This window comes from Hermetia illucens, chromosome 4, assembly GCF_905115235.1.
Source record: "Hermetia illucens chromosome 4, iHerIll2.2.curated.20191125, whole genome shotgun sequence".
Lineage (NCBI taxonomy): Eukaryota > Metazoa > Arthropoda > Insecta > Diptera > Stratiomyidae > Hermetia > Hermetia illucens.
In genome coordinates, this window is record NC_051852.1 from 170,219,025 (window position 1) to 170,231,131 (window position 12,107).

General features: G+C 44.9%; 1 protein-coding gene across 4 annotated transcripts in view; it reads left to right on the forward strand.

Moving 5' to 3' along the window:
- The window catches only part of LOC119654388 (alpha-catulin), a 380,996-nt gene that overhangs the window by 64,338 nt on the left and 304,551 nt on the right, over positions 1 to 12,107 (forward strand). The window contains exon 1 of one of the 4 annotated variants that reach the window (XM_038059759.1): positions 4,175 to 4,677. The exons of the other annotated variants lie outside the window; for them this stretch is intronic. Within the exon in view, the coding sequence (XP_037915687.1) occupies positions 4,660 to 4,677 (18 nt within the window). The 5' untranslated portion in view covers positions 4,175 to 4,659. Of the gene's footprint in view, positions 1 to 4,174; positions 4,678 to 12,107 lie in introns of those variants that run through there. 4 annotated transcript variants of the gene reach the window in all.

Sequence of the window (12,107 nt, forward strand, 5' to 3'; positions counted from 1 at the left end):
GTTGGAGGGGTAGTCAGAGCCTAAACTTCCAACATGCTGACCTATTGTATGCCAATGGAAGCCACCGACCCCGCACCTGCATGGTAGTCTTCAAAGACTTCCAGGCTAACATTAGTCATGGCGAAACCACATCGGCTAAGCTAACCATAAAAAGTCAACAGGGAGATAAAGAGATACTATGGTGCTCTGCATATTTTCCCTACGACGCAGAAGACGTTCCCAGTGGAACATTCATCGGAGCTATCCAATATGCCAAAAGTAGAGGCATGGGGGTAATAGCAGGATGTGATGTCACCGCTCATCACATATGCTGGGGAAGTTCGAACATCAATGCAAGAGGATCGAGACTACTGGAGTATCTAGTAGGAACCGGTTTGCAGATCCTAAATGTGGGTAATGAACCCACCCCCCCGTGGTCAGGCGAGAAGTCATCGACATCACGGTGGCATCTCCTGACATAGCAGCTCTGATCGGAGAGTTGAGATAGTCAAACGATATCACACTCTCGGATTACAGACGCATTGATTTCGTTATGGGCATGGATCCACCCCCACCCACTCCATTTCGTAATCCGAGAAAGACAGATTGGGTGATGTGTTAAATAGGATTGAGTGCCCGAGTCACGATCCCTGGGAAGCGCATCAAATCCATTGCTGGAATTGAGAAGACAACCCAGATGATCACAACTAGCATGAGAGAAGCTTTCGAAGAAAGCTGTCCACTCAAGATGCCAAAGAAGGGTAAAACACCATGGTGGAAATCGGATTTGGCAAAACAAAGGAGAACGACAAGGATGCTCCTCAACCGTGTTCTGAAGGGTGAATCAGGCTATATCGCTAATCGCTATAAAGAGGCACAGAAGGCACTCAAGAAGAGCATAAGATCGGTTAAACGATCATCTTGGAGACGCTTTTGCGAAGAGACTAACTCTCTCGAGGCAACCTCAAAGCTGAAGTGGATTCTGGTCAAAGAACGTAGCCAGAAACTGGGTTATTTACGTTTACAGAATGGGAAGTACAAGATACAAGTATGAAGGTCCGGATGGCATCATCCCTGCGCTAGTAATAGAGGGAATGGATGCCCTGGGTCTACACATTCGGAATATGTATCTTGCATGCCTAGCACACGCCTATATTCCAATTAAATGGCGGGATGTAAAGGTGTTGTTCATTCCCAAACCAGGAAAACCCACCTACACAGACGCAAAAAGCTTTCAACCGATCAGGCTAATGTCCTTTCTGCTAAAAGGACTAGAAAGACTAGTAGATCGGTTCGTAAGGGATACACACATTCCTAAGTGGCCCCTTCATCATAGGCAACAAGCCTACCAGAGAGGCAAATCCACGGCGACAGCACTCCATGAACTTACGGCAAAAATTGAAAAGGCGATGTCCGAAAAAGAATACGCCTCAGACGCATTCATGGACATCGAAGGTGCCTTCAATTATGCCTCATTCGCGGCAATTTGTGATGCGGCAAGACAGCAAGGAATCGAACCGCTGCTAATCAGTTGGATCCTTCACATGCTAGAGTGGAGAAAAATCCACATATCGGTCGGCCAGAAGTCTATTGAAGCAGGATGTCTCAGGGGCTGCCCACAGGGGTTCTCTCTCCACTGTTATGGCTCTTGGTAATGGATACCCCGCTGTGGCTCCTGGAGGACAAAAAAGTCTTTGCGCAAGTATTTGCGGACGACCTAGCCGTAATAATTATAGGCAAGTTTGCGGAGACAGTATGTGACCGCTTGAATGCAACTCTGCATGTAATCCACAGCTGGTGCCTCCGCAATGGACTCACGGTGAACGCTAGGAAGACTGGACTGGTTATGTTCACTAGGCACGTCAGGTCGGGCAACTATACGCTACCCACCTTAGCAGGGGCGAAAATCCAGTTGGCACAAACAGTCAGGTACCTAGGAGTACATTTCAACTCCAAGGTAACGTGGAAGCATCATATCTAGGAATGCGATTGGCAAGACCTGGGGACTTTCACCCAAATCGATATACTGGATGTATACATCCATAATAAAACCCATTTTGATGTATGCATGCATCGTCTGGTGGCCAAGACTGAACTTTGCTAACATCAGGAAGCTGCTGACGCAGATTCAGAGACTTGGTTGCCTAAGTATTACTGGAGCAATGAGTACTATGCCGGCACTTAAAGCTATCCTAAATTTACCCCTCATTCACTTGGAGGTGAAACGGAAAGCACCCAACGACACATATAGGCTCGATACCATTGGGGCGTGGAAAGGCGGCCAATCAAACGGTCATGCGTCTATCTGGAAATTGCTTGAAAAACATCCGGTAGCCCTGATGCCGACCGTTCATATGGTTTCCAGATTCGCCTTTGAAAAGACATACACTGTCGTAATCACCGGAAAAGAAGAATGGTCGACAAGTGGCCATGAGTCTTTTCAGATTACAGACCTAATAATCTTCACCGACGTGTCAGTCATGGAGGAGGGATCGGACGCAGGTGTGTTCTCGGAGAATCCGACTATAGAACTGGCCCCCCCCTCGGAAAAATGACGACCATATTCCAGGCCTAGATATATGCCATTTTATTGGCAGCAGAAGAATGTCTGCGACAAAAATGGAGGGGTCGCACTATTCCAATCTGTTCCGACAGTCGGGCGGCATTATCAGCACTAAATGGCAACGATATATCAAGCCAGTTGGTGAGGAGTTGTCATCAGGTGTTGCTGAAACTTGGCCGACTGAACGAAACATTCCTGATGTGGGAGGACAGACTGGCTCGCCGAGGGTCTGGATCCACTTTGGTTGGGCCAGAACCAGCTCTTGGAATCCGACCAACTACTGTCAAGTCTACTCTGAAGGGTGAATTTGCAAGGATTCACGCAACCGAGTGGAGAAATTTGGACTCTTGTCGGCAACCGAAAATCCTTGTGAAAGAGCCTAGGGCCACTAGAGCGGCATTTTTGTTGTCCCTTAAGAAGTGGAACATGAAAACCCTAGTAGGGCTTTCGACGGAACACTGCTCCTTAAACTACCATATGGAAAAGATTGGGGGTAGTGGTTTCGGCTATGGAGGAGGAGGAGACAGCCCTGCACTTTTTATGCAGCTGCCCGGCATCCTCAGATCTCAGACGAAGACACACCTTCACAAGGTTTTCTTCAATGAAGAATCTGCACACTCTCTGCCTCTGGAGAATGTTCTCAGATTCGTTATAGCCTGCGAACCCCGTAGCCAACTTACGAGGATAGTACAATGGGCCTAACAATGGCCTGGATGCTCGGAGCTGCGGCTTCCCCCAGTCAACTAAACTAAACTAAACTTGTCTGTCTTTCATACGCATTTTTCTCGAAAACGGTTACACCGATTGACACCAAATTTGGTGGGAACTGTGGACGCTCATGCATGCAGTAAGTTACATCGTTCTACCTGGAATTTAAGGGGCGTCCCTTAATAGTCTTGTAGGGTATCAAATGAAAGACCTCAATTAGTACTTTTCAAAACTCCAGCCTCAGTTTTGACATTGAGTTCAAATGAGGGGAGTGCGGAGGCTGGAAAAGGGTCATTTCTTTCACGGGACCATTCTTAGAGCCTACCCAATCGAAGAATCAGGAAGTGCCACTTCATAATGCCTAGGCTCCGAAATACCCCAATTGGATGTTTATAGTATATACTATAAGTAGTTGTACAAATTGCAGCCCTTGAAACTTGATACCTCTCTATTAACACAATTTCCCAAGACGTTCGTTCTCAGTCTCAACTTCTCCGACTGCGAATTTATTCAAGGTCAAGTGTCTAATTCCCATTATACGCCAATAAACTGAATTAACTTATCGCAATTGCACCGAAGAGAAATCGCATTGAATCCATAGTAGCATTGTCTTTAAATCATCGGATTAGTTTCATTAATTACACACACAAACATCCCACTGAGTTATCAAAGAATAGATAGAGAAACACAAGCTTTAAGGTTTTCACTTTCAGTGCCCATCTGCCGGGAAGTCCACTTGAAAAGCACAAACCACCCCCGCAACATTCTCCATATCCTTTTTTCACCACCCAATGGAGCTTTCACCATGTGTAACCATGGATTCCCATTGTATTCTTCTATTTCAACCTCCCGATTGAAGCTTTCAGGGCATTTTCACAAACACAACCTCGGAAAATTGGGAGCTACAATTCAGGAGCTGAACAAGTTCCAGTTGTATATCGTCTTCCGCTAGTGTTGTACGCGCGAATCCCAGCCGTGTCTGGTTGAAAAGTGTAGTTTGAAAATTCAATTTTCATTAATGGAATTTCTGCTTCCTGCAAAAGAAGTTAAGGCCACATAACTAGGGCAGGAAGGATCGTGAAACGCCGCTACTTTCTGGGGCTTTTCCAACCAGAGGAACCCACATAATCTCATCGTCATTCGACTCATTTGCGTGGATTTTCTCTTGAGTTTTGTGTTCCTTGTTTTCCTTTCGCGGTTCGCCCACTTTTTGCGGGATCAAGAAGGAATTCAGTGTGTGCAAATCTATAAGATAAGAAATGCCAGTTGAGAGTGACTCGTTATCAGTGAAAGTGTTGCTCTAATGTGTTCGTAGAGTGGCTGTGGAATTGGTCATGAAGTGGTCAATTTGACGGAATTCGCGGAAAAGTCTCAGTCCCAGGTCTGCAGCAGAGTCAAGTGAAAGCGAAATGTCGAAGCAAGTCAAAGTAAGCAACTCTAGACAGCTTGTCTATACTTTTTCCTCTTGTATGCAGACCCTTTTCGTGTTGCTCCCTTAGAAGGACACACGTTGTATGTGTGTGGTATCAAAGAATGTGGAAATTTGCGTTGGTACTATGGAAAAGCTTCGGTTTTAACGTCTTGTTAGGTCTCACGCTACTCCCCTTTCTTTGTATATGTGAAGTGTGTATTGGTTTGTGTAGAAGTCCTTGTTTTGTTGTCAAATTAATCTGACTGTATTCTTCGAAGGAGCGAGGATTATCACGATAAATCCCCCACATTGGTGGCTCTTTTCATGCCTATGTTGGGGATACAATCAGAATGATTCAAGGTAATACCCATCTGGAAGCCTCTGATGGACAGGACAGTAAATAACTTGCACAAAGTTTCAATAATTGGACTCGAAAATTGTTTTTGATAACACGCACGTCTCCCTCTCTACGTTCGTGAAGCACATCCAACGGTCGCTATATTGTGTCCTTTTTGTATTCACACCTTGCGCAAATACACTCTGAAATACTCTCATACTACCCCACTGCTGACAGCAATAAAGCCAAAGATACGAGAGTACCCTTCAAGAGGGATGTTCTATACTCTGCATTATGTTTCAGGTTATATACCTTCTCAGGCATTCCGTGCTACATTCTATTTTTAGCTTACCAAGCAGCTACAGAATCCTTTTTTCTCGTTTCTCGGCTATTTTTTTCCGCTTCAATTTCATAGGGGCGCATCATACATAGGAATATCCTTTCATATTGTGCAGAGCAGGCTTAGGTTTGCAGACAGGTGGTAAAGTCTAAAGGAAATCTCACTACACTAAATGAAATTTAGGGAGGCATAATTTGTTTCGTTTACCTAAGTCCTGACGACTCAATTCTTGACTGTGTGGTGAGAACGAGCATATTTTTCTTTGGTCAAATACACCTGGACCTCAGACACGCTATTTTTAGCTCATGAGAAAATCCTGGCTGTATAGAGCTCAATTTAATATGAAAGGAGTCGCTGCTAGCACGTACGATTCGGAGCTCAGCATGGAATATAGACCTGTATTTTAGATGGAAATATTTGTTATATGATTCTCGTAGCAAAACATGGTAATTTTCCAAAAGGATTCAGTAACTCGCCGCACATAGTTGTACTTTTGCTTCTTTCTTTTTCTTCAGCCTTTGTCCCGTTCACAAGCGGGGTCGGCTCGTCGTGATCGGTTTCGCCATTTGGCTCTATCAAATACCTGATCTGGGTGCAATTTCGAGGCTTTCAAATCCTCATCCAGCTTGTCAAGCCACCGTTGTTTAGGTCTGCCTTTTGGCCGTTTACCATCGATTTCGATGTTCAGACCAATCTTTGCAAGTGAATTCTCGTTTGCACGAATTGCGTGACCATACCATCGAAGACGCCTCTCTCGCAACTTTTCCACGATCTGTGCAATCCCCCGCTTGTCCCCGTTAAGTCCCCTCTCCGTGCCGAAATCATCTTTTCCTCCTCCTCCTTCTCCTCCTCCTACGATTCTGTTACCATTCGTGTCCTTCCGCCAAACGTATGTCCCTTTATCATATCGTGTGTATATTTTCCCTGCCTAAGTCCGCCTTCTCTGTACGAGGATTTCTTCGACAAATTATCAGAGGCCCTAACCGTTTTGTTTCCCTCACTTCCTTTCATCCTCTGTGGTGACTTTAATCTTCCTATGCTCTCCTGGCCCGTTACACCTGGCCTTCCCTCCCTCCCTCCCTAATAACTTGACCCACCCTTCCCTTCCTCTATCCACTTTCATGTACACCTGTGGGGCCCTCCAATTTAACCTTTCTAGAAACCAATTAGATCGCACTCTTGACCTTGTCCTCTCTAACCTTCCTGTACGTTATCTTTCCCAATCCCTTCATGCTCCGTCTTACGTTGCCCCTGACGCCCATCATCCTGCTCTCGAGTTCGATGTCCAGATATCCCGACTCCACTCTCTTGTCGCTCGCAAGCCTACCAAATTCAACTTTCGTAAGGCGAACTTCGAAGGTCTGAACTCAGCCCTGGCGTCAATCAACTGGGTCCCCATGCTCTCTCCATTTACATGTGATCAAGCACTCAACACTTTCTATACCATATTATCTGATCTTCTTCCTTGTTCACCACTGAAATTCACAAAAGACTACGTCAAAAACAGACTGCGAGAAAGAAGTTCCTGTCTTCTAGAAACGTTGCTGACTTAGTTTTTTTCAAATCCCTTCGTTCCTCGGTCAAATCCTTAATACGTAAGTCCAGAAACGAATATTTGACCAGTGTGGAAGACCCACTAAAGTACGGAAATCTGAAACCTTTCTGGTCCCACATTCGCAACTCCCGCTGCCTCGCCCAGTTATCCCCTCCGTCCATTAAATTCTCTGGCTTCTCTGCTAACTCCCCCCAACGATCTTGTGATTTACTCTGCCGCTACTTTTCGTCAGTCTATGTTCCCCCTCCTTCCTCCGAATCCCCCCCGATAGTTGATGTAGCCCGCCCCGCATCGCCTACCATTCCCCTTCTTACTCCTATCCTTGTCGAATACCTCATTGGCGAACTTGATGCCAAGGTCGGACCTGGCTACGATGGTCTTCCAAACCTCTTTTTGATCAAAACTGGTAAGTCCATCTCCTTTCCCCTATCTCTTATTTTCAACAAAAGCCTGGAAGAGAATCATTTTCCCAGCTTGTGGAAAGAGGCTCTCATTATCCCCATTCACAAAAGTGGCGATCGTTCGCTTGCCGAGAATTACCGTCCCATTTCCCTGCTCTCCTCCTGTTCCAAAATCCTGGAAAGATATGTCAGTGACTGGTTGTCCGCCCACTTTGGCCAACACATAGTGAAAGAACAACACGGCTTCGTTAAATGTAGGTCCACTGCCTCCAACCTGCTTGACTTTACCAACTTTGTCGCCAAATGTCTAAATTCACGGCAAGAAGTGCATACCATTTACACTGACTTCGCGAAAGCCTTCGACACTGTAAATCACAACATACTTCTAACCAAACTCTCGTCCCTAAACGTTCCCATACCACTTGTTTTATGGCTTGCCTCCTACCTTTCCAACCGATCCTGCCGCGTCTCTTTTGACGGCTGTACTTCCCGCGCCTTCTCCCCCTCTTCTGGCGTCCCACAGGGTCTATTCTGGGTCCTTTGCTCTATGCAGACGACCTTAAGCTGTTTTCCGCTATATCGTCGCCTATGGACTGTGTTTCCCTTCAGAATAACCTGGACACTCTGGTTCGTTGGTGCTCGACTAATGGTTTAGCGGTAAACGTCAGAAAGTGTCACTCTACGTGCTACTCCCTAAAATCCTCACCCACTTATTTCTCCTACTCGCTTAACGGACATTCCTTATCCTGCTTAAATTCCACTCAAGACCTCAGACTCACTTTCGACAATAAGCTCCGCTTTGACACCCATTGCCTCGATGTCATCAATCGAGCAGCAAAATTGTCAGGCTTTATTCTTAGCTCGTCCTCTGATTTTGATTCCATCCAAACCTCCTTAGCTCTCTTCAATTCCCTCGTGAGGAATACCCTCGAGTATTGCTCCGTGATCTGGTCACCCTCCCGTAACTGTGATTGTCTTGCCCTTGAAAATGTGCAACGTAAATTCACCCGTTCCCTCTTCTTTAAGAAAAGCTTCCCTCGTGTGGATTACCCCTCCCGCCTCCGCTTTCTGAACCTTCCCTTCATACAATAGCGTAGATCCTATCTGGATCTATACAGATTACTTAAACTTTCCTCGGGTCTGATGGACTGCTCCGCCGCTGACGAGATCACCTACCGTCGTGCGTCTTATAACACACGTAACGCAGATATTTTCAACGTGCCCTTCGCGGAGCTCGAAGTCTATTTTCATTCCCCGATTCCCAGGCTTTGCCGAAATTATAATGCAAAACAGCTTGGTCCTTTTAACTTCCCTACTTTAAGTAGTTTTAAACGTAGGATAAGTTCTTTGCTTTCTCCTCCTCCTTAGGACAATAATTACTTGGAATTCTTTCTGTTTGTTGTCCGTTAATTAAATAAATAAATAAATAAATGTGACGCCACTAGTCCAACGTAGCATCTTTGTCTCCATTACCGCAAGACGGCGTTCATTGTCTTTTATAGTCGGCCAACACTCAGAACCATAGAGAGCGACTGGACGGACGAAATTGCGTTAAATTTTAGATTTGAGACGTTCGTTGATACGTCGATCACAAAGAACACCAGTTGTGAAACGAAACTTCATCCAGGTTGCGTTAATGCGTGAAGCAATTTCATAATGCAATTCTCCATTGGTTGATAGCGTTGACCCGAGGTATTTAAATCGCTCAGTTCTGGGCATATCACTGACGCTGACAGTGATTGTGCCTGTTTCATGGGGATCGGTCGTCAAGAATTCAGTTTTGTTTAAATTCAATCTGAGACCGTATTGCATGAGGCGATCATTCCATTTTTGGACAAGTTGTTCGAGATAAAGCATAAAGCAGTGTGTAGGGCGCTGGACGTTGCATATCCCGTGTGACGGTGTCCATAACAAGAACAAAAAGGAGTGGTGAGAGGACGCTTCCTTGATGAACACCAACAGAGACACGAAGCGGTTTTGATAAACCCGCCATACTTCGAACTTTACTTTTTGAATCGTGGTAGAGCAATTAAACCCAGCGCACGAGTTCTTCTGGTACTAAGTGTTGCTGTAAAGCATACCAGATGAGTTCGTGTGGTATACGGTCAAACGCTTTCTCTAGATCCATAAAGGCAATGTAAAGAGGGCGATGCTTCTCACGGTGTTTCTCCATTAGTAACCGTGCAGCGTGTATTGCGTCAGTAGTTCCGCAGTTTTCGACAAATCCAGCTTGATTCACGGTTATTTCAACGATTTCGCGAATATGGTTGTCAAAAATGCGGTCAAAAACCTTCATGGTATGGGAAAGTAACCGGATCGGACGGTAATTTGAACATTCTGCTGGGCTACCTTTCTTTTTCCATATTGGAACAGTGGTACTTTCTTGCCAGTCAGATGGTGTTCTTCCTTCCTGAATAACCCGGTTAAAGAATTTACTGAGCCACAGTGTTGGGTCCCAGCTCTTTGCTTTCCAGAGCTCAGATGCGATGTCGTCAGGTCCTGTTGCTTTCCCCGATTTCATTCATTTTATTGCCTCCTCGACTTCAGTCGCGCTGACAGTTAAGTCCTTGAGGTTTTAACGTAGATACCTGTCGTGGAGACTTAATCCTACGAGTTGCGCTGACAGTTAAGCCCTTTGGTGTTTAACATAGGTACCTGTCGTGGAGACCGAATCCTGCGGCCTTCTTAAGACACGGATTGATTTTGTGACCACAATCAGAGCCCCGCTGTGACAAGCAGTCTATACCAAGTACATGGCTTAGCATTCATACTGGTGGATGCAAGACCTACCTAAATCTCTATCGAACTAAGAAGTACGGCACCCGTGTTGTAACGCAGCACCACGCGAAGGCCCGAAGGTCTCTTCTCGCTTGAGCATCACCAACAAACCCGATGAAGCTCCCACTAGGGGGCCAACCGCAAACAACCGAGCTGTACTCATATACGACAGGAATTCTCCCGAAGTATATAAGTCCAGGGGCTATCCCGGTTCCCATGGTACCAGTATACCCCTGGTAAGGTTTCGTGACCGAAGCCACTTCAGATGAGTCCCCGTGCAGACTCGGGTCTGATCGCCCTAATTAAGCCTTGGAGCATTCGCCTACTGCATCACGGCCGGCAAGCCAATGTGATACAGCGTTTCCCGGTGCCACCACGTGGAGGTTCTCCTCGGCCACTTGGTTTTGGTTCAGCCGACAGGTTTGCCGCCCCGTCTTCCTCCCCGCCACCTCTAAGCACTAGTTGCGCTGACAGGTGGAACTGCTCCAAATGTCGTCAATGATTGTGGAAGTGGAAATTCACTAACCATTTGGCTACCAAGTGCGTGGGAGACATTTTTGAGGAAACGATTTCTTTTATCTCGTTGCCTGGTTTATGCATTTTGGGGAGCGCTTTGATACTAGGAAGTACTGGATTTGAAACATTCAGTCTGTTGGTTCCCAAAATTGGTAGGTATTCCTTAATATCATTCATATGGTTTTCGTAGTGCTCTTCGTAGTAAAAGACCTTTTCTCTGAGCTACTTGGTTATTTTCCTCTCTTTGTTGATTTTCCTGACCTTCCTAATCTTATTTTTCTTGACGGTGTTCGCTGTTGCTGTCCTGATGCGTATTTTATGTTCTTTATACATATTTTTCTGTTGGGAAACATTCTCTTCTCCGGTTAGACGACAGGGCCGTCTTACAGCTTCCATAACAGTTGCCCAGTAAATATAATTCAAAATAAATCTGATTGGAAGGGCCGTGCTTTCTTGCTAGCCAGATGGTGTTCTACCCTCCTCAATGACTCTATCGAAGATCGTATTGACCCAGAGTGGTGGGTCCCAGCTCTTGGCTTTCCACAGCTCAGCTGCGATGTCGCCAAGTCCTGTTGCTTTCTCCGATATCTCTCTCTTCTCACATATCCATATATATATCCCTAGGAGTCAGAATAGGTCACTTCGATAACAGCGGTTTTTCTGCTTCCCGGTTGGCATTCTTATAAAGTTGTTTGTTCGCCAGTGTTTTATGGACTAGAAACCTATGACAGAAGCATTTCTTTTTACCGACTTTCATTTGGAAAGCGTCATTCCATTCCATGATTTTCCTAGCTCTTATGCCTTTTCCATCCTTTTGTATGGTGGAGGCTCATAATTAATTGCAAAAACCCAATCCTGTCCCAAAGATTCGTCCTGACAATAACATTTAATAAAAAGAAAAGCTCCATCCATAACCTCTTTGAAAGCCTACATTTTTACTGTAAAGTGAAACCTCTTTCCAAGAAAAAAATACGCTTCATAACAAAGATGGAAACTTCAAATTTATTTGGCAACAATTTAGCAAAAATTACTACCATTTAAAGAGACACTGTGGTGGCCTACAGCTATTCAGACCATCCATCCCTCCTTCTTTCACAGCCAGGCTTGGGGCTTCATTGTTTATTCTCTATAACTCTTATTCACCGCTACTTTTTTAGAGAGGGAGCGCATTAAGTATTGATATCTCTTACCATTTATTTATTTTTATTTCGATTTTTAAGTTTTCGTCCCTTTTCGACATAATATATTCACCTTGGGTTCCCGAATCTTGCTTCAATCCATCGTCATTTCAAATTCAGACTTTTCCATTCCAAAATCAGAATTTTCCATTTCAAATTCAGAATTTTTCAATCGAAAAATACTATAAGGTTTTATACCAACATTCTATCATTGTATGTATAAGGATGGAGCTTGTCCAGTAAAATCTAAGCTGCTCATAAATTTTCTATCATTGTTTTCATGGTCTTGGAAAAAAAATTTAATCCCCTCAATCTTTGTAGTTTTTATGACTTTTAGATAT